Source organism: Cervus elaphus, chromosome 1, assembly GCF_910594005.1.
Source record: "Cervus elaphus chromosome 1, mCerEla1.1, whole genome shotgun sequence".
Taxonomy (NCBI): Eukaryota; Metazoa; Chordata; class Mammalia; order Artiodactyla; family Cervidae; genus Cervus; species Cervus elaphus.
The window spans coordinates 48,510,362-48,533,216 of record NC_057815.1 but is presented as its reverse complement, the minus strand read 5'-3'; the positions used below and the strand labels follow the sequence as shown (position 1 = coordinate 48,533,216).

General features: G+C 48.4%; 1 protein-coding gene across 4 annotated transcripts in view; it reads right to left on the bottom strand.

Annotated features, from left to right (window-relative positions):
• Nucleotides 1-22,123, bottom strand: part of ABCC8 (ATP binding cassette subfamily C member 8) — a 78,661-nt gene extending 56,538 nt beyond the window's left edge. For all 4 annotated transcript variants that reach the window (XM_043901846.1, XM_043901861.1, XM_043901852.1 and 1 more), the window contains exons 1-7: nucleotides 21,873-22,123; nucleotides 20,450-20,591; nucleotides 16,705-16,826; nucleotides 10,896-11,062; nucleotides 9,011-9,253; nucleotides 7,945-8,133; nucleotides 62-226 (exon numbers count right to left, since the gene is read on the bottom strand). In XM_043901846.1, coding sequence (XP_043757781.1) covers nucleotides 62-226; nucleotides 7,945-8,133; nucleotides 9,011-9,253; nucleotides 10,896-11,062; nucleotides 16,705-16,826; nucleotides 20,450-20,591; nucleotides 21,873-22,020 — 1,176 coding nt within the window. In that variant the 5' untranslated portion in view covers nucleotides 22,021-22,123. The remainder of the gene's footprint in view (nucleotides 1-61; nucleotides 227-7,944; nucleotides 8,134-9,010; nucleotides 9,254-10,895; nucleotides 11,063-16,704; nucleotides 16,827-20,449; nucleotides 20,592-21,872) is intronic.
• Nucleotides 22,124-22,855: the final 732 nt, after the last annotated feature.

Genomic DNA, 22,855 nt, shown 5'->3' with positions numbered 1-22,855 from the left:
TGTTCATGAGGACACATAATGTGGTCCTTATTGCAAAGTGAAAAGATAATCATTCAAGTACCTGTATTGCTCCTCTCAAGTTAATTCCAGTTTCAATGGCGACATAGTAAGATGCTTGCAGAAATGTCCTTTGCAGTAGGAGGGCAAGAAACAGAAGCACGGCTAAGACATAGGCATTAGCAAGGAACTCTTGGGATGAGACAAAGTAAACTCCGAGAAACTGTGTCTGTTGGAAAGAGAAATTCAGAGGTAGCTGTCATTGCCAGTAAAATGACCACCATTAATACCTGTTATGGGCCACAGAGGCCATTGTTATAGGTCTCTCCATACTTGCAAGCCTTGTGCAACTGTTTATGAGTGGAAAAATCAGGCTAAACATTCTTGTAACTATAGAGAGGGTTGCCTATACTCTCTCCATCAACCCACTTAGGTAAACAGAACGTGACCCAGTTCTAACCTTATGTCCATAAATATGATTCTCAGCTTTGTGGACATGAGGCCAGGGGATTTCACTCTGAATGGGGCAAGAATAAATAGAGCAAATCACAAAGCAGTCAAAACTAGAACCACTAAAACAGATCATACTACATGTATTCTCTGCTACAAAAGTGGAATCAGCTGAGGTTTTGTCTCACACTCACCAACAGCCTGCACTGTAGAAATTCCTGGGAAGAAAGACCAGAAGAAAACAAGGCAGTACTGCTCCCAGGGAGGGATGGGACCGCATCGCCTGTAATGGACTATTTCAGACCCAAGCACCCCAGTCTTGTGGGCTCCTGGGACCTCCTTTCAAATGGAAGGCTTTCTGAACCTCCAGCAAGATCTTAGATGATAAGCAGTGGGAGAAATAAACCAAATGGTTTGATTTTGTTGCTAAAGATACCAGGGAACAACAGCATGTCTGTTTCTAAATTCAGCATCAACAGCTCCCAGGAAAACTTTGATCTTGATTAAGTCCATTGCTCCACATCAATGTTTCCATAAAGACACAGCTCACCCCTTTCTGAGACTCTGCCCTGAACTCTGCAAGTGGTTTGGAAGGTTGTGGGAGCTGCTGCTGCAGGGTAAAGAGTGGTGGGAACAAAATGATGAGAAGGAGCCTGAGGGAGTGTCCACACGAGGATCAGGCTGAAAGGGTCAGGATTCTAAGTGGAGGCCTTTTCTAGAGTCAGAAATTCCTACATCCTGGATATAGACCTTTCTGATGGTAGGAAAGATTTTGCCTCTTGGTTCAATAGAGGCCTTCAACCAGCTCTCACAGGTCCATGGAGCTGGTTCTGGTTACAGCTATATCGCCCTTCCTCTGTAGGACAGGGTTGCTCCCTTTTGGGGACAGCAGGAAACAGTCACAGGGAAAACTGAGGTCTCTTAGAAAGAGGGTCCTACTGAAACCTGAAGCCCCTGATTCTGTCTCACTTGTTAAAGTACAAGGGGGAAAGGCAGAGGGGGGAAGGGAGAAGGAAGAGAGTGGGGGTTGCTGGAAGCAGCAAAATGGACCTTAAAATTAGGCTGCTGAGTTTGAGACCCAATCTTACAGGGAAGCAAGGGGCAGGGCCCAGTGTTTACCAGGTGCAATGCTCACAATACCCAATGAGAAGCATACCATTATTAGACCAATTTTATACATGAGGAAATGGAGTTTCATCGTGGTTAAGTGGCTGGCCCAGGGTCACATGCTGATAAAGGAAAAGATGTGAACGTGAAACCATGTGATGCCAAAAACGCTACCATAGATCCACTACCTGAGCCTCATCCAACCTTTTAACATTGAGTCTCCTACTGTCAGCTGCAAGCTTGTGACCTTGCAGGGACTGAAACCTGCCCAGTTGGCGAGTTCTGGGTCCAAAATGAAGGCATCTGGTCTAGGGAAAAACCTGGTCATGTTTAACATGCCTTGGAATTCTTCTGTTCTACCAGCCTCTGTAGAGACTCAGCTCTGGAGAATGGAGTCTATTATTTTAAAGCCACAAAGGACATGGTGGGGATTTATCCCAAAGGAAATAATTTAACATAATGAAACAGCTGTATGTGCAAAGATGTACTTTCTCTGGGTTAGAGCAGGCAAAAATCCATGTAAATGTGTAACCACAAGGGATGGTTAAGTATATTATGATACTCATGGGAAACACTATGTACCCAAGAACATCAATCATCATGAAAGCTCTTAAGTAGCATGGAATGGCTCACATTCACTATGTCACAATGATCAGAAAGCCCATAGGCTGCAGAATGAGGGCTAAAAAAATCAACCGATCTCATTGTTCAGGTTACGGGTGCGTGTGTGTTCTTTGTTAAATGCCCTCATCAATATCTGTACATTTTCCACAAAGCAACAAATTCTCTTTTTAGAATTTGTTGGAATTTTTGGTCTAAAGGAAAAGCCTTGCTCCCCTTCCCCAAAACGCACACACCCTAGGGTCAGAAATAATATTTATTTGGGTCAAGAGTTTTGTGACCTGTTAAAATGAAATTCTGCTTGCAGTGTAAGTCATTGGGTCATTTTTTTTTATCTCTCTTCAAAGAGACAGCATAAAAGAGATAGGGGCCAGAGTAGCTACCTTTTGATTAAGAAGTAGGTACTAGACCAGCCAAAGAGGCCAGGGATACTGCTCATGGACGGCAAGCCTTGGGAAGCTTCAAATGGCTGTCAGGGCACTGGCATTGCCCAGCACCTTGACAGCTGGAGAGAAAGGCCAAGGACTTACAACTTGACATTTGGTGGGTGGAAAATGCTTTGGAAGATCAGATGCCCTTGTCTCACATTTTCACAAACTCTCAGGGAAGAAATTGTGTTTGTTTCCAGGGGTTTGCATAGTAGCGCTCAATAAATATCTTTTAAAGTAATCAATGCATACGATCTTCATCTCCCATATACTTTTTATAGAAGCTATCCATTTCCCTATTTTACAGTTGAGCCAATCAAGGCATGCAGAATGTAAGGTCCCAGCACTGGAAGGCCATGGTAAAAACATTGATAACTGTCTTTGACCGCTTATAGACCAAGGAACCCACCCATCCATCCACAGCCATTTGACATGGTGGTTTAGAGTTTGAGGTTAGCCCATATCTGAGTTCAAGTTCTGATTCATTATGTTAGTGACTGTGTTTTTGTAAGTTCCTCAACATCTCTGAGCTTCAGTTTCTTTACATGGAAGATGAAGCTATTAAGGGTTTCTACTTCAGAGAGCTGTTATGACAATTTAGCGTAACAATGTAAGTAAAAAGTTTTCTTAGGACTTCCCCAGTGGTCCAGTGTTAACACTCCACATTCCCGACGCAGGGAGCATTGCCTTGATCCTTGGTTGGGGAACTAAGATCCCACATGTTACATGGTATGGAGAAATAAAGATTTGTAGTAAGTATAAGCACTCAGTATATGGTAATGTCTGCATTTTTCATTGAAAAATCAGTTCTCTTGTGCTTTTGGGGTGTCAGGCATGGAGCTGGGCACACAGAGGACAGCCAATGCAGATCCTGTCTTAGGGGACTCAGGGTCAAGTTGAAGAACAAGAAAATGGGTGTTTTGATGGTGCAAACATAGGATATTACAGAGCACATAAGAGGAGCATCTAATTCAATCAGAGGAAGGCTTCCTGGAGGACGTGACATCAAAAACACGTCTTTGCAGTTCAGAGGGAGTTAGTGAGGCATGCCAGACCAGAGCACCCACATGGACACCGTCATAAAGAGACCAACCTGCACATTGACATCACAGTCACAGAAATGTGTATAAGTTCTCAAAGTACCCAGAGTGACAGCCACAAATATGGGTGTCCAGATGGGGACACAGATATACACAGAAACAGACATACCAAGAGACACAGGGACAACAGAAAGACACACACAAAGACTCATAAGCAGGACCCAGGAGAACTCATTCAGAAACACACACTAACCTACACACGATCCCCATGGAGGTTTAGAGGCCGTGTGAAGCTTTGTTTGGCCCTGAGATCAAACCCAAACTGTTCTTTCTTCCTCTGCTCAGCTGACAGCCTATGGCAGTGCTGGCCGGTTTCAGATGCCAGCAGTTCTTTATAAATCCAATTCCCTTGCCCTCCAGCCAGATCAGAGGCATCCATGGCAGGTGACAGATTGTGGGTGGGGGTTGGGTGAGGGAGGGGGCTGGAAAGAGATCTATCAGGGGTTTTGCAGGGCCTGGGTCCCAGTGTTCCCTGGGGAGTGACAGCGGGGACAGGAGTGTTGAGGATCCAGCAGGCCATATGACACTTCCAGTAATAAAAGAAGAAACAAGAAATGCCTGTCCTTGAGGATGCCAAGGGCAGCGTGATTTCTTGCCAACTGTGAGTATCCTGGCAAGGGAAGGGACGACAGGGCAGCCACTGATAACAGAGTAAACAGTGGGTGCCCGCTGCGCCGACTGCTGCAGGATGGATCCAGGTTGAGCTGGAAGAAGGGCTCTCTCACGGAGAGGGTTGTTAAACACAGCTAGAGAGCTTCCTTCCCTGTTCATGAAGACCAGGATAGCACCTGTCTCTCTGGGTGGGAGCCACTGGGAGGTGGGGTGGGGCGGGGGTGAACCAAATAACTTCAATAAATGACCCGTTTCCCCCACTAGACCTTCCCTGGTGGCTCAGACGGTAAAGTGTCTGCCTACAATGCGGGAGACCCAGGTTCAATTCCTGGGTTGGAAAGACCTCCTGGAGAAGGAAATGGCAACCCACTCCAGTATTCTTGCCTGGAAAATCCCATGGATGGAGGAACATGATAGGCTACAGTCCATGGCATCGCAAAGAGTTGGACACGACTGAGCAACTTCACTTCACTTTCCCCCACTACATGAGAATTAAGGCATATCCCAGGCAACCACACGACTGAGGACTTTCTGCTGCTGACATTGGAGACGATATTTACTTTCAACTCTCGTTTCTATGTCTGTAATTTGCTGATTGCATTTGGGCTGCTGGGAACAAATATTAGATTTCATAAGGCCTGCTGCCACTGAGGCAGGGCCATCTGTCTCGGCGATTTATGTGCTGACAAGTAACTAAGACAAGAGCATTCCAATGAGAGGGCAGCAAATCCCAGGGTTTGTGTACCAACAAAGAGAAAAGAGAAGGCAAAGCTAACATTCAAATGAACTAGTATTCTAAGTGTTGTTCTTGCCATTTCTTTGATACATCTGGCCCCAGAGTTCTTAGGAGACTAGTGTAAGAGTTTAGGGAAACAGGATGAAGACGATGATGTGGACAAGCTGATAAGGGCTCTGGCTGGTGACACTTTTCACTGTTAACAGTCGGCTCCATACTGCTGCAGGCTTATCAGTGTGGAGTATTTGGGAATCCCCTATGGCTTCCCTGGTGGCTCAGACATAAAGAGTCTGCCTGCAGTGCAGGAGACCTGGGTTTGATCCCTGGGTCAGGAAGATCACCTGGAGAAGGACGTGGCTGCCCACTCCAGTATTCTTGCCTGGAGAATACCACGGACAGAGGAGCCTGGCGGGCTACAATCCATGGGATTACAAAGAGTCAGACACGAATGAGTAACTAACATTTCCTTTTGTTTTTCATTTATGGTTAGACTGAAGCTGAAGTGACCCTTTTACAAAAGAAACAGTCTCTTCCCCGCTTTTTGGGCCAAATAAAGTTCAGCAGCTCAAATGCCAGAGGAGGTCTCAAGAGCCACTGAAGTCTAAATAAGCAAAAAGAGTCCTAATCATTTTTTCTTTTCCTTTTTTTTTTAAAAAGGCTTCCTCATGTTAGTTTTTTAAAGAAATCGATGCATTATATAAACATTTTTAAAAGTGAAAAAATTGTGAAGTACTGTAAAGTTTTCATGAAATTTATTTCCAAGTTAATAGTTCTCACATTTTTAAATGAACAAGAAATCTACCCATCTTAGCCTAGGTAACTCCTACTCATCTGTCAAAGCCCCATTCAAATACCTTCTCCTTTTTGAAGCTATCATGATCACTGGCTGAGTTAATTACTCCTTTTCCTATAGTTCCTTGTATCTACTTCCAAGTAGCAGTATTTAACACATGAGTGGCACTAGTGGTAAAGAACTTGCCTGCCAGTGCAGGAGACAGAAGAGGCACAGGTTAGATCCTGGGTTGGGAAGATCCCCTGGAGGAGGGCATGGCAACCCACTCCAGTATTCTTGGCCTGGAGAATCCCATGGACAGAGGAGCTTGGCGGTCTACAGTCCATAGGGTCACAAAGAGTTGGACATGACTGAAGTGACTCAGCACACATAAAATATTTTATTTAGATTTCTCTCTCTTCCATTTGGTTTCATATTCCTCGAGGCCAGAGATGAAGACTTGATAGTAATAATCAATTTAACATCATGATTGTAAGTGCCCAGACTATGGAGTAAAAGAGACTTGATTTCAAATCCTGACTCTGTCACTAACTAGCTGAGAGACCCTAGGGAAAGTTACTTAATCTCTTTGAGCCCCAAATTCTTCATCTATAAAATGGGGATTAAAGATACCTACCTTATAAGTTGTATGGTTTTGTCAATTATATCTCAAAAGGTTGTTACAAAAAAAAAAAAAACTTACCCTAAAAGGCTGTTTTAGGGATTCAATGAGATAACACATGGATAACTTCTGCACATAGCCAGGCATGTATTAAGCAGTCAATCAGTGGTTGTTATTATTAATCTTCCTCATTATAATCATTGTCTCTATACTCTCTCAGTCTTACCCAGGTCTGGCACATAATACAGCTCAATAATTGTTTGCTGAGTAAATCAGACAGACTTAGAGTGTCTCATATTCCTGGCCAAAAGTGCTCAGCTGATTAATTATGTCTCTGGGAAAAAATTCATATGCACCTCCTGGGAATTAAATGGTATCTGCAGTTATGGAACCCACGAGATGGATAATACTACACAAGGAGAAGTCGTAAATTAGTAATCAGATCCCTAATTAGTGATTACCTGCATCTTTTTTGGACAGTCTATTTGTGGTTAAAAGGTTATAATGATGTTCCTGCTGGGGAAATAAGACTCTGAATCTTATTAGAGGTGAAAAGTTTTCCATTTTGTGGTCATCTAAACCTGGCATCATCGACTCAATGGACATGAGTTTGAGCAAACTCTGGGAGATAGTGAGGGACAGGGACGTACTAGCGTGCTGCTGTCTGTGGGGGTCACAAAGAGTCGGATGTGACTGAGCGACTGAACAACAAGAAACCTAAGCAGCAGCACAGAAACAGATCAAAGAATTAAGTACTCCACCCTCACCCCCAGAGTGAATGCCATTGCCCCAAGGAAGGAAAACGAACCCCAGAAAGATTTTCTGTCTCTGTTGTCTGACAAATTTCAGTTTGTAGCATCTTTAAAGATGGAAAGGCCATTGTGTATCATCTAGTCCAATGGGTTTCAAATACTTTTAAGACACAGAACTCTTTTTTTTAAAACAAATTTTAATGGGAAGTTCTAACATGTTAATAAAACTGGGGCAGCTTTTAACAAAATTTGGAGTGGAGAGAGAAAAAGCCTCCCAGACGGAGGTATCCCACTCTCCTCCCCACAACAGCAGCCACCAAAGTGGCCCTGCAGAGCCTCAAGAGCTATGAGCATACAAAACTGAAGAACAGAGATCCCATAAAAGTTATCAAGAGTCTGTTAAGATAGCATGAATTAAAAACTAATAAATAAAAGCTTTAGACACTTCCTGCAACTTTCCGAATGATGATATAACCGAGAGAGGTATTATGGTGATTACGGTATGCCGCTGTTTAGTTGCTAAGTCAAAAGCGTAGGGCACCATAAATTCTCTAGGGGCACAAGCTTGCCTTCTAGCATTTCTGCTGACCAGATGCAGACATCTCCTAGAGACAGATACTGCTAAGGGCTCTGCATGGTGAGAAACTGCCCTGTGCATCCACTCTCACACACATCAACCTCCTGCCTGTTCTCACAAGTGAATGAAAACCTTGCAGAGGGTGCCCTGCTCTACCCCTGGGGGCCTACCTTGGGCTGGAAGACGCCATTCTCCTTCCCAAGGTGGTCCACGATTCCAAAGATGCACAGTGGCCCGGCGAAGCCCAGCAGGTCGGCCAAGATGCGGAACGTGCTGCTGAGGACCAGGCGCCTCCCGAAGGCACAGCAGAGGGCCTGCCAGATGGCCCGGGCACCTTGTGTGCTTGGCATGTCCTTCCGCTGCCCAGAGAGACAGAGTCAGAGTGGCTGAGGGCCCAGCCTCCCAGGGAACCCCTGGCTCCTGCTGCCTAGAGAAACCCAGTGGCCACGTCTGCTGCAAAAAGGTGGAGTCAGGGAAGAAATTATAGAGCCACCAAGTGCATGGTTGTATGGGTCCATATAGAGACCTAACGTGGTCCAGATAGGGAAACCGAGGCCAGGTGATGGATCAAGGTCACACAGCTGGGCAGGGACTGTGTGGTGAGCATAGTGCTGTAACAAGGACCTGACATATGTCAGTCCAATGCCACTGTGTCTGTCTTGGTGTTTTCCTCTGAAATGCTAGGGCAGGGGCAGTGAATGAGCACTGGATAGGGAGTCAGGTGACTGGCTCTGCCACCTGCCAGAGGTAGGCTAGCTCTGGGGAGGTCATGGCCTTTCTCAGGGCCTCAGTTTCCTCATCAGTGATTTGAGGAGATGCCTTCTGGCCTAACTCATAGAGTTATTGCAAGGATTAGGCCACTAATGCCCTTGCTCTCCAAATGGCTGACAATCCCCACCTGTAAAGTCACTGAGCTCCAAAAGAAAGACCATAAGACACCGGAAATCCAGTAGGGTTACCTCCCTTTAGAGCCTCAGTTTCCCCACATGGACAATGAAAGTGTTAGGCTAGGTGACCTAAACCATGAGGACCATTCCAGCTGTGACTGTCCTATGGGTCTTTGGTCTTGGACTTCTCCCTGGTTCACTGTGTGACTTAGGGCAAGCCTCTTTCCCTCATGGGACTCAGTTTCCCCACTGTCCCATCAGGGGTTTGACCTGATGCTTTCTGAGCTCCCCGTCTGTGACGCTAAACCAGAGCACAAGGAACGGACAGTGTGATCACGCCCCCACTGACCGCCTGGGCATCGAAGGCCTCGCAGAGCCGCTGGTAGTTGGTGAGGGCCCGCATGGCAATGGGCAGCTTCCCAATGGCTCGGAGGTCGATGGGCTTCTTGTGGGCCGTCTTGATGAAGGCGTTCATCCACCAGTAGGTGCCTTTGGACAGCAGGTTCACAAAGGGCTGCAGGAAGCGCACCCCCAGGTCCTGCAGGTCCTCTGGGGGCTTCACCTCCCTTGGCGTCTTGAAGAAGATGTACCTCTGTGGGCGCACGGGACACGGGGGAGGGTAAGTGCAACTTCTCATCACCTCTGCTTTGTCTCAGCAGAGATCTGGGGTTGTGGCACCCCACCCTTGATTTCTAACAGGTCGGGCCATCATTTGCCTCTTCCCAGGAAAAAGACCCTCCCAACTCCTCTTGACCACCAGTGCCAGGGCCTCCTGACTCATAACTCTTCATCGAGGTCCTACTTTGAATCCCCTGGGCTGGGTTGGGTTGGGCAAGAGCAGGAGTCTCCCATATGCCATCTTCTCTCTCCTATAAATCTGAAGAAACTACCATGTTCATATAGGGTTTGCAGAACGTGGACCCATGCAGACCTGGGTTCGAATTCTGCCCCCTCCACTTACTAGCAAGGTATCTTTGGACAAACCTCATCTTAAAACGTCTCGTCTAAAAAGGGGATTTAACTTGTATCACAGCAATGCTGCAAGGGTCAGTGGAGGCAGAGAATATGAAAGCCTCTGTACGCTGCACATCACCAACTAAAAGCAGAGGAGTCAGAGAAATGCAAATTAAAGTAGCACTTCACGCTCATCAGACTGGCCCAAATTAGAGAAGGCTATAGCCCACATTGCTGGCTGGAGGAAGGGAAAGGGCTTTCTAATTCATTGCTGGTAGATTACAGCATTTCTGAAAGGCAATCTGCAACATCAATTAACATTTCAAATACACAGGCCCTTTGAGCCAGCAACTCTGCTCCTTGGATTCCCTCCCATAGAAATAGAAGCAGCTTTACATAGATACAAGTATGTTTAACACGCCATTATTTGTGATGGCAAAAAATTGGCAACAACAACAAAAAAAAATTGGCAACAAAGTGAATGCCTGTCAATAGGGCAATGGCTCAGTTACACAATGGAATATTATGCAGCCATTAAGAAAACTAAATTAACCATACTAGACTTGGAGGAAGTCCTAAGAGATATCTGATGGATGAGAAAAACAAGATGCAAAAAACTATATGTAATATGATCCCATTTTTACAAAACAAACACTGAAAGAAACAATACATATTTATGTTAAGGAGATATCCTTAACAGATGCAAGTATGTAAGCACAATATATTAATAAAAAGAATGGAAGGATACATACTAGAACGTTAATCTGGGTTACCTGGGGAGGGACTGGTTGAGGGAGGGGAAGGTATGAATCTCAGAGAGGAAAAGGGAGCAAGCAGAAATGATTAAAAAAAAACCCAAACTCAAAAGATATGTATGTAGCCACACTTACCACATTTACTAACTCATGTGTAATTATATGAATACATTAAAATAAAACAAGCCCCCCCACCTCAAAGAGAAAAAAAAAATCAAACTCAGAGAAGCCAGAACCTGAAGTTTTATTTCCTATCAAACCCAGATCCTATGGCCTCAGCTGTCACCTCCTCTCCCCCTGGGAGCCTGGGGTAGAGGGCTGCTGGGCTGGATGGAACGTTCCTCCTGAAACATCCCTCACTGGCCTCAACTCTCCTTTTGAGGACAGGTGAAAGAAGCAGACTCCTTCCAGGACTTGGCTAAGAAGCAGAGTGGCAGCCCACATCCAGGGGCAGGACCCTGGTCAGCAGCCCTGCCCTGGCCCAGGTGTGTCCGCAGGTGGGTGCAGCCCAGGGGGCCTGCTTACCCTCACCCTGATGACGTTGATCTCCACGAGGAGAAGCATCCCATAGAGGATCACCAGCAGCCCCGTGAGGCAGAAGCGCAGCTGCGAGAAGCCGATGGCGTGGTCGTAGAACTTGACAAACTTGATGGTCTTGGTGATGAAGGCCAGGGTCCAGTAGACTAGCAGGGCTGCCGGGGAGAGGCGAGAGAGCAGGGAGGACGTGCACGCACGTATGTGTATGTGTGTGCACTCACATGTGCACAAGTGTGTGCAAGAGGAGAGAAAAGTGTGTCAGGGAGGAGGTGTGCCTGTGGGCAAGCACACTCAGAGTGAGAGATGTCTGTGTGTGTGAATATAAGAATATATGATTTTGAGACAGTGAAAGTAAAGGTGTTAGTCATTCATTCACGTCTGACTCTTTGCAACCCTATGGACTGTGGCCCACCAGGCTCCTCTGTCCATGGAATTCTCCAGGCAAGAATACTGGAGCGGATTGCCATGCCCTTCTCCAGGGGATCATCCTCACCCAGGGATTGAACCCGGGTCTCTTGCATTGCAGGTAGATTCTTTACTGTCTGAGCTACCAGAGAAGCAATGTGCATACATTAAAACATTCATGACAGGCATGTTCGGAGACAATAATAATCTCCTAAGTCAAGGTGGTCAGCCAAATTTTCCTTTATAATAAATAAGAAGAAAAATGGTGGAATTATTTCTTGAATTTAGCTAAGTTATAGGCACTGTGTCAAATAAGCACTTTAAACATATTTATCTCATTTATTTCTTACAAAAGCTTTGTGAGCAAAGTCCTGCCATCACCCTGTATTAAACAGATAAAGGAATCAGAAAGGTTTAGTAGCTGATACAAGGTCACACAGCCATTAAGTGGCATAACCGGGCTAGCCTAATGCCTAATACATGTAGGCTCCACCTTATAATGGCTTCCTTGTGGAATCCCCAGTCTGGGAATATCTTAAAGGTCCTTCAATCTAGTCCTTTAATTTTACAGATGAGGAAGCTGAGACCCAGAGAGAGGAGGGGACCTGCCCAAGCTCACTGCAAGCTAATGCCAGAGGGAGGGTGAGGGCCTAGGTCCCTGGCCCACCTGGCCCAGAGCCCACTATGGCACGATGATGCTCTTCAGGGAGCCTGGGGAGTGGGGGATACAAAAAAGCGAGTCACATTCCTGTGAGGCAGTGCGTATTGTGGTTAGAGCTGGGCCTGCAGCCAGATACGCCTGGGCTCAGATTCGACATGATCCTGAGAAAGTCACCTAACGCATCTAGGTTTCAGTTTCCTCATCCATAAATGGGAATAATAATATTACTACCTCAAAGGTTGTTGTGAGCAATGTATGGAAAGCATTTAGCACAGTGACCCTGGCACACACTGGGTGCTCTTTGGATATCAGGTGTTAATATATTTATCATCTCCAGATTTCAGACCTGGGACCATAAATGTCAGAGGCCATTGGTGGATTCTATCCTGTAAATTCCTATCTACCCCATTCAAATCCACCAATAAGCCAGCCGGTTTTGGCTTACTGGTGATGACAAAAGAGAGCAGTAATTAAGTCCCCCTTTAGGGAGAGCTTTAGCATAGGCGGTCCTTCCCCCTTACTCCCTAGAGTCATATGGTTTACGATATATGACATATGGGATCTTATATATGATATAAAGTCAGCCCAAATGCCTAGAGTTCTTCTCTAGAGGAATCACAGAGAGGGAAGAAGACCGTCACCCTGCCTTCCCTCCCCGGGTGGGCCTGGACATGAATGCCAGGGCATCTCTTGGGGACAAGAGCTGCGGTCTGTCTCAGCCTGGCTCTGGGCTGGGAACTAGGTTGAGACACTGAATTGGGGAGGGGCGAATGCCACTATCTCAGGTCCTCGAGTGAGAGCATCAGGATAGAAGGCAGGCGTGTCTGCTTTTGGCCCCAGCCCTCAAGTCTGGATGCTCTCAGCTGAGTCTGGTCTCTGGGTCACAAGGAATCCCCTAGCTGGAGGCCATACCCCTGCCTCCACACCTATATTCTCCCAGTAGACACTATCCCAGCCACCAGAAGCTCTGGAGGCCTTCGTGAGTATTTCCTACTGGGACCAAGACTTGTAAATACGTCTCAGATTGGTCTTGCCTCTAATGCTTAACAGACAGGATCTGGTTTGATCTTTATAAGAACCCTATGACTTAGCCAGGGCCTTACTATTCCTGTCCAGATGGGGAGACTGAGGCTCAGAGAGCCTGAGCGTCTTGTCCAAGGTCACACAGAGAGTTAGTGGTGGACCCAGGACTAAGCCCAGGGGTAATTTCCACAACCTTACCCTACAGTGCTGCGCCCTCAGCCTGTGGCCAGATAGAGCAGTGCTCGGTAAAAGCTTAGGGCTTGTCTGAGAGAACAGGAGAGGGGAAAGAACAGCACAGAGGCTGCTGCTGAGCTTTAAACTCTGAATTCCCCTGAACCTACCACAACATTGTTGGTCAGCTATACTCCAATAGAAAATAAAAAGTTAAAAAAGTAAAGTGATAAAAAAAAACCCTCTGAATTCTCATTACCTCTGCTTCTTCCCTCGCTCTCCTCTCCCTCACCCCCACATCCTACCTATTACCAAATTCTATTTTACTTCCTAATTATCTTGAATCCATCCACTTCTGTCCATCTGGGTGGCCACCTGGGTTGCCACCATCATGTCTCCTCTGGACTACTGTTAGAGATTTCTCATGGTTTCCCTACTTCCCCTCCCGCCCTCCAGAGACCAATACATTTAATGAAATAAGATCTCAATGCACCCATGTTCATAACAGCATCATTTATAATAGCCAAAAGGTGGAAGCAACTCAACTGCTTATTGATGGATGAATGTATAAACAAAATATGGTATACATATAAAATATATGTATATATACAATGGAATGTGTATATACACGATAGAATATATATATACACACAGAGACATACACAATGGAAAGTCATTCAGCCTTAAAAAGGAAGAACTTTCTGACACGTGCTACAAATGGGTGAATCTTGAGACTATAAAACAAAGTTAAATGAACTTTAAGTGGACAAAATAGTGCACGATTTAACATAAATGAGGTGCCTAAAGTAGTCAAATTCACAGAGACAGAAAGTAGAATGCCAGCTTTAAAAGGTTGAGGGTAGTTATTGCTTAATGTGTACAGTTATTGTTAAATGGGAAAATGAAAGAGTTTTGGAGATGGATGGTGGTGATATTTATCCAACAAGGTGAAAGCATTGAATGCCACTGAAGTGTACATTTAAAAGTGATTAAAATAAGTTTTATGTTACATACCCTCAGTGGCTTCCCATTGTCCTTGGGATAAAGACCAACGCCTGTGGTGTGGCCTTCAAGGTCCTGCCACACCTGCCACTCCAGCCTTCACAGCTCAGCTCCCTTCTGCCCGCTGCACTCTAGCACCACCTCCCTCCCCCACCCGATTTCCTAATGTGCTTTCCTTCTTCTGCCTCTGGGCCTTTGCATATGCTGCTCCTTCTGTCGGAAGCATTTCCCTGTCCCTTTCCCCAACTAGTTCCTACCTATCCTTCCGTTTTCAACTCAAACATGACCTTCTCATAGAATACCTCCTGATCTCACCCAGGTCCACGAACAAGGTTACTTCTCAGGACACTGTAAGCTGCATCACGGTTCACCTTTCTGTACGACTCCAGACCTGTGACCAGGCAGTAGCCTCCACAGAAGGACAGTTCTTTCTCTAATACTCACTGCCCTGCAGCCCATGGGGTGCATCCTTTTCACTTTTCCCTGTTCTAGAACTTCTGGCTCCACAGAGAGTAAAACTCTACCTAAGGGGAATGGAGGGAGTTAGTCCTTGTTCCTTGGAGAAAGACTGGTCTGTCCAAGGGTGGTAATTTGTGCTTCATTGTTGTTGTTGAGTCACTAAGTCGTATTCAACTCTTTCGACCCCCTGGACTGTAGCCTGCCAGGCTCCTCTGTCCATGGAATTTCCCAGGCAAGAACACTGGAGTGGGTTGCCAGTCCCTTCTCCAGGGGATCTTCCCAACCCAGGGATCAAAACTGTGTGTCTCCTGCATTGGCAGGCAGATTCTTTATTGCTGAGCTAGGGGAAGCCCAATTGGTGCTTTAGGAAGAGAATATTGTATGCTTTCTGGAGAATGACAAAATGAACTTGCCAGATGTGCAGATAGGGTGTTTCCAGGGGCACTGGTCAGCCGAGCCTGGCAAATAAGGAAGGGTCTCTATGCATGAGAACCTGCTTCAGACACTGGTGCGGGAGGCTCTCTGAAGCCTGTATTTAACATCTCTCCACCTGCTGCCCCTCAGTCCCCCAACCATATTCACATGGGGCTCCTGGGGAGAGGGCATCTCTTGGACGATCCTGAAGGAGTGCAGCTCCCACCTTACCAGGAAGGTAGACCTGAGACTAGCTTGGGAAGCACCCCCTTCCCACTCATGACACCAGGCTATCTCTGGCTTAGCCCAGAGAGTTCCAGACTCCAGTTGTCAATTAATGCTGTGACTTCTAAAAATCATGGTCTGACTTAATGACACACAGTCTGACCACAGCTAACAGTCAGATGTACAGCCTGGCCTTAGGCACACAGACCGAGCCCCACACAGAGGAAGGTCTGTGGATTTATACCTCGGGTCCAACACAGTCTGAGGACTTTTAGACACACAGCTTCATTCTTTTTAAGAGCCTGCTTGGGTCCCAGACTCCTGGGTTCTAAACCAGATTTTACCCCTTGACTAGCTGGGAAGACTAGTGCAAACCACTTAACTTCTGAGCCTTGGTCTCCTGATCTGCAAAAGGGTAATGATGGTACCTCCCTCATAGAGTTGTTGTAAGGATTACATGGAGTTAATACATGTAAAATGCTTAGGATTGTGCCTGACACATAGGAGGTGCTAAATGAGTGTTTGCTGTCATTATGTGTAACCTGAGTTCAGTGTTCACGTCTGTAGAATGGGGATAGCAACAGTACAGAGGGAGAGTGTCAGGGTTAAGTGAGATAATGCATGGAGGAAGCTTAGCATTGAGGCTGGCACACAGTACAGTTTCAATAAAGGTCAACAGTCATCACCGTTGTCTCTGCCTGGGACCCCAGTCACATGGTGTCAGAAGGTCTGAGCGGGCACTCCTAAGCGTTGGCAAACCGCAGGCTCTGGTCCTGGGGCCCTTCTCTTTTCTAAAGGTTACCGCATCTGGGCTCAAGTTTTACATGCCACCTACAAAGCCATGACTGCCCCGGACCTCCCCTGAGTGCCCAACTTGTTTATCTGCCTGCCTGATACTTGAGCTGGCTGTTTCAACTCAGTGTGGCTTAAACACCCCAACTCCTGCTCTTTGCCACATCAGTCACTAACACACTGTTCACGCAGGTGCCCAGGCCCAAAGCCTAGGAGTCTTCTGGTCCTCTCCTGGCCCCTGACCTAACCTTCAACCATTCTTCCCACATTTGCCTTGGCCCACACCAGCTTCTTTGCCAAGTTTGCGCCTATCAGAAGGTCTTTGCACTTGCTTTACCATTTGCATGCAACATCTACCCCCCAAAGTCTGCATGCTCACTCTTACCAGAGGCCTCCTCCGGGCATGCTATACAGACAGCAACACAGCTTTTCCTCTCTACCACTTTCCTTACTCTGTGTTCTTAGCATCATCACTACTTGTTTGTCTACTGTCTTTGTCTGTACGTCTCCTCCACCAGACTGGAGGCTCCACAATGGCAGGGATTTTTCTCCACTTCTGAACCTCCAGCGCCTAGAACAGCGCCTGGCACAGGAACAAATCGAAGTCCCTATTCCCTCCCCCTCTCACCCCTCCCGCTTCCCTACCGATCAGCAGCTTGGGGAAGTTGGAGGTCTCAATGTTGTGATAGTAGACCACAGAGGTGACAGCGGCCATGAACGCCATCCCGGCCGGCATGTACAGGTGGAGATGGCGGGACTCGGTCACCCTGAGAGGAGGGCAAGAGAGAAGGAGAGAGAAGATGTGGGTGAGCTGTGCCATACCCCAACAGAGTAGCCCAGGCCTTGTGTTTAGGGCGCAGCATGCAGTGCGGCCTCCACAACACACGCGTGGCGGCTATATGTTGGCAGCTCTGCTTGGCAGTACCCCAAACACGTCTGTTAACTAAGGGGCCCAGGCGTCCACACGGAGATGCTACGAGGGTTTGGTGTTCAGGCTTTGAAATTCATGGTCTTCTCTCCCTGGGTTCACACTTACAGGATCTGGCAGAGGGAAGCTGGCCTTGGCAGTCACAGCTGCAAAGCTTCTAGCCTGCAACCAGAATGCAGAGAAGCTGGGGTCCTGATGCCATCACTAAGCCACCACACCAACTAAAAACGGTGGCCTCCAGATTTCTTGTTAAATGAGACTGTAAATGTTGATATTCTTCAAGCCTTGATTAGTGGATAGTCTCAGCACAAGGCCTTCACACTGTTACAGGAGGTACAAGGCAGTCACTAGTGGGGACACTGGGAACAGCCAACACCCTGCCCAGGGGTCCTTCAAAACTCTCGCCTCTGTGTTCCTTGAAATAACTTTGAAGTGACTTCCTTGGCAGTTCAGTGGCTAAACACCACATTCTCAGGGCAGGGAGCGTGGGCTCGATCCCTGATCAGGGAACTAGAGCCCACATGCTGCAACTAAGACTGGCACAGACAAAAAAATAATAAATAAACATTTTTAAAAGAAATACATAGAACATTTTTTAAAAAGAAAGAATTTTGAGAAACTCTGTACCCCTGCATAGATTTTAAGTGACATCTAAAATGTTATTTCATAAGTTTAAATACAGTCTTTTGTTTGCAGTAGAAGGTAGAAATAATAAATATTCTATAAGATAAAATGACAATGAATAACCATAATTGAAATAAGAATTTTATGACACGACTTAAACAGATTTGGCTGCTTTATTGAATAATACATACTGACTTAGATAACAAATTAGGTAAAAGTTTCTACAGGGCTTTTTCCAGTTTATGCTGGTCTGGGAAAACATTCTATGTTAAGAAAAAAAATTTCTAAATAACCTAAAAACATTTGGTTGTTCTAAATTCAGAGCACCACAGAGAAATAATTCTTAAAGGAAGATAAGAAGCCCTATAGGTTAGATACCTTAATTAATCACTGTAAGAAGTTTGCATGTGTGCTAAGTCACTTCATCTGTGTCTGGCTCTTTGTGTCCCCATGGACTGTGGTTTGCCAGGCTCCTCTGTCCATGAGATTTTCCAGGCAAAAATAATGGAATAGGTTGCCATGCCCTCCTCCAGGGGATCTTCCCTACCCAGGGATCGAACCCATGTTTCCTGTGTCTCCTGCATTAGCAGGCAGGTTCTTTACCACTAACACCACCTGGGAAGCCCAAATGAGGCTTATACTTGAAGACCACTGCTTTAACACCCCCTCTCTTATCTGCCCTGTAGACTTCTCAGCAAGTCTGTAAACCCAGGGTAGGTGGATTGGGGGTGTCAGAAGGCCCCTGCCTTCTGAAGGCCCCTACGGCTTCTCCTCCAGTCTGATTCCCTGCCCATGTCCCTCTTTCATGCTCGCCTGCCCAGGGGTGTAGGCTACAGATGGAAACCAGCAGACACTAGGTGACAAGTGCCCAACTGAGGAGCTGACTCACCCTCTGGGGAGCTGATAGTGATTTGCACTGAGCGTAGAGAGGTTTGGGATACAGGTGCTGCCCACACAGGGGGGTCTGCTGAACAGCCAGCAGGAAGGAGTCCCCAGCCAGATTTTTTCTAGTCTGCCACATCCTGGGAGTGTATTATCTGCCCAGGGCTCTGCCACTCTGCACTCTGCATTCTCTCCATGCTCTAAAATCATCCTGGACTCTCCTATGAAGCAGGCCAGGCAAGGATTATGAAGCTCATTTCACAGGTAGAGAAAGTGAGGCCCAGGAAGGCTGGGTGACTTGTCCAAAGTCCTGCAGCTGATACGCGGCATAGCAGAAACGCTGGTGAAGACCGAGGTCTACCTTTTCTACAGATAGGATGTCTTCCTCTCCATTGCTTTGTTCCTTATAGCCCAGTGAGTATCTTCTGGCCCCAGGGCTCACAAGGCAGCCCTCCCCTCTCTGGCATTTGCGCTGCTTTGGAAAGGGTGCTGGGATGGAAGGCGGGAGGCAGACTTCTCACCTGCTAGTTATGTGGCAGTATGCATTCTTGTCCTACTCATCTCTTGGGCTTTGGAGGAAGCCCAAGGCAAGCAGTTATCACAGAGATTATTTCTGAAGCCAGGATGCAGTGGGAATGGAGGGTGAGGGAGTATGTGTATCAATGGGGGTGGGGACCCCCGATCCCCTCCCCCGGTTGTCCAACTCCAGGAGCCAGGGTTGGCAGGAGTGGAATCTGAGCATAGTCTAATCCCCACTTACAGGGGTTGGACCTCAGCTATTTAAGCCAAATGCCCACCACCTTCCACCACCCCTTCACCCAGGGAGTCATTCTTCCTTAACGCGATGGCTGCTCACCTCCTCCCTGTCTGCACCCCCGGCTACTGACATACAACTTTCAGCTGCAGTCATCTCTCACCTAGACTACCGCGGTCACCTCCTAGGTGCTGTTTCTACCTCCAGCTACTCACGGCTGCCACCCTGCCCTCAAGTTCTCACCTCCAAGTGCTGTGCTGATTACATCGCTTCTAAACTGCCTGCAAATTTCAACTCAAACCCTCAGCCTGGTGTTGGAAACCTTCCTGGAGAGGCCCTCAGTGTCCAAGTCTCAGCCTTCACAGCTCTGGTGTGTTTCACACTAGCCCCGCCGCACCGCTCCCACCCTCTCCGGAACTCCTCTGCTCCTCGGAACCCTAGTCATCCTTCCAGATTCGGCTCAGAAGCCCCCTCAACCATGAAGCTTGCCCAATCTGCCTTCCTTTATCCTCCCAGAATACTTACTTGCAAGATTATTTCATTTATCCTCTTAAGGAGTCACTAAGGGTCTACGGAACTTTCTCATGTGCCTTGCACGGTAAATACAAAGATAAAGAAAATGGAGCTTCCAGTTCTGAGGCCTTTCTGGCTTAGGGGGAAAGAGTTTGCAAATAGATACAGATGAGAACATACAGTATGACCTGTGCAGTGGCAGAGGTGTGGAGAGTATGCTGTGAGGCCCTGGGAAAGGTGGGCATGGGGAGAAGGCCTTTGGGAATGAGGCTCGAGACAGGGAAGGCCAACTGTGAGGAACCTGGATGCCAGGCTAAGTACTTGGGACCTTGAAAACAACTGGGAGCCAAGGAAAGGTCTCAAGCAAGACTGATTTTTTACCCTGAGAAGGTAACTCCAACAGCCTGTGAGGGAGGCTGAGTATATCCACAGAAGCTACGGTACTCTAATAAATTCTAGGATTATTTCACTGGGTCTTGATGTGCAGATCTGGGTAGGGTATGATTCTCAGTGTCCAGTGCCTGGCACAGAGAGCCTAGCATACAGATGTTAGGTAAACAGTTGCTGAATTTATTAGCAAGTGAAACCATATCGGCTCATGGAGTAAAGGTGAGCTGGGGTCTCCTTGGGCCTTTCAGGAGGCACCCTGGAAGAGACCCACTCTCTTCGGCCCTCTGAGAGCTACTCACCCATCAGACAGGATGCCCTCCGCGATCTCACACACCAGGACGAAGAGCAACATGAAGGTCAGGATCCAGCGCAGGTTGTGCCCCGGGAAGTGGAGCCATGTGCTGTGGTGAATGTGCACCTTGGAGCTCTGACTGCCCCATCCTGCAAGGAGACACAGGAAGAGGCGGGGAGCCTGGCTCACCTGGAGGAGGTTTCCTGAACCCCAGGAAGGTGCTTAGACACTGGGCCCATGGTGGGGATGAGGAGTGTACCCAGGACAGTGCCCCAGTCTGTCCACTTGAACTAAATGTCTTTGCATGAAGCCCAGACCCACAGAGGCCCACATATGTAGGTACCCATTTTATATCTGGCTTTTCATGTGACAAACTACAGCGTAAATAAACCATCTGGTTGACAGCAACAGTGTAAATGCTGGTACAATTTTTGATGTATCTGTGAGCATAGCTTCCTTCCTATTTCTAATTGTCTTTGTCAGTAACTAGCAACTTTTTGCTTCTGCAGCATCCTCCTCTTTTTAATTCTGTGAGATGAGAATTTTTCCTTTCTTCCCAAAAGCTGTGTATGAATGTTAAGATTTGCTTTTTTTTCTTAATTAGAGGGAATTAACAGGTTTTGGGGGAAGCAGGGGACACCCTGTGAGTTGACAGAACTAGCCAGCTTGTGAAATTCGAGGTCTTGGAGAGACATACAGGGGACCCCAGGAAAGAGGCACTGAAAACCTCCCGGGCGGTTCCGCCCAGCTCTGCAGAGGGTTTTCAAACAGGACTCTGGGGGCCTCCGGGGTCGCTGCTAAGTCGGATGGGCTCTGCACTGATGGAGCCTGAGAAGTTGCACTCTAGGCACACGCGCGCCCGGATGGGGTTGGCTGGGGAAGCGGAGCCTCTTCTCGCTCAGGGCGAGTGGGATCCCAGGATCTCCGGAGGCTGCTGACCACCACTGTCCGGCTCAGCCGAGGGCTCGCAGGGCCTCCATCCCAGCTTCCGAGGCGCAGGCTGCTCTCCTCCGGGCCCCAGTGGCGGCTGACGAGGAGGGTGCCCTGGGGGAGGGGTGACCCGGCTCCCTACCTAGCGCCTCTGAGAGTACAGCCCGACCCCCTCCCGACCTTTCCAGCGCGGACAGAGACCCCCTGCCTTCCCCTGTCTCCATTCCGGCTCTAGCCCTGCGGTGGCAAAACTTGGGGGTCCTCTGGGTCAGGAGCTTCCGTTGTGGTTGGTGAGGTTTCAGGGACATCCCAGTGGTGAGGGCTGCGCGGAGGTGCGAGCGGAGGGACCGAGGGGCATCACACAGAGCAGGGGAACCCCGGAGGGAGGCGAGCGGCGATCGCCCGCCCGCAAGGGGACACCAAGAGCGGCAGGACGCAGCGCCTCCTCCTCCCTCCCGGCCTCGCCCTCCCCTCCTCCGCCGCTCGCCCCGAGCGCTCACCGATGAAGAGGATGGGGAAGGTGATGAAGAGCAGGAAGACGTGCGGCACCACGTTGAGCGCGTCCACGAAGCAACCGTTGTTGAGGACGCCCTGGTCCACCCGGTAGGCGGCCGAGTGGTTCTCGCTGCCGCAGAAGGCCAGGGGCATGGCGGCGCCGGCGCGGGCTCCGGCTCGGGCTGCGGCTGCAGCTGGCTCCACGCGCCTCGCGCGCTCTGTCCCCTGTAGCTCCGCGGCCCGGCCTGGCCGCCAGGCCCCCGCCCCCACCCCGCGGGCCCCGCCCCGCCGGCGCTCCCGCGCCCCCACCCCCCACCTCCCTGCTCCGCTACCTGCGGGGCCCCGGGGGGCGGCGGGGAGCCAGACCCGCCCGGCCGCGCTGGGACCGGGAGTTTCAGCTGCGGCGCCCAAGCGAGGTGCTGTGCGGGGGGCCGCCTGGTGGGTGCCCCGCTGCGCGCGCACGCGGGGGCATGGGAGAAGGCAGGCTGGCTGGGTGGGCCCGCTTGATTCTGGGTGGGAGGCTGAGGGGTGCAGAAGAGAGGAGGGGCCTCGTGTGTCCGGAGTGAGTGCAATAGGAGTCTCACTGCCCTGGGTCTGAAATGTGGGCTCACCTGGCCTGGTGCTGGTGGGTGAAGTCAGATCTGAGGGTCCTGCTGGAGGCAGAGTGGGACAAATCCCACCCCATGTGAATAGGAAAAGCATTGAAAAACAGTATCTAGGGGGACAGTTCGATTGTTTTCTAAAGTCCTTCCAGGGGCTGGATGTTCACAGGTGCCTCATAGCCTATCCCACTCTTTCACAAAGGGCATCTCCCAATACTCCTGCTAAACACAGGCTATAATCTCTCCCATTTTTCTGGTGAGGAAACTGAGGCTCAGGGAGTCTACATGACTGACCCTAGGCCTCACTGTATCCAGTGAAGGCAATGGAAGGCAGCCGAGAGAGATGGAAAGATAATGTCCCCCTAAGCTCTATCCTTGGTGCCTCA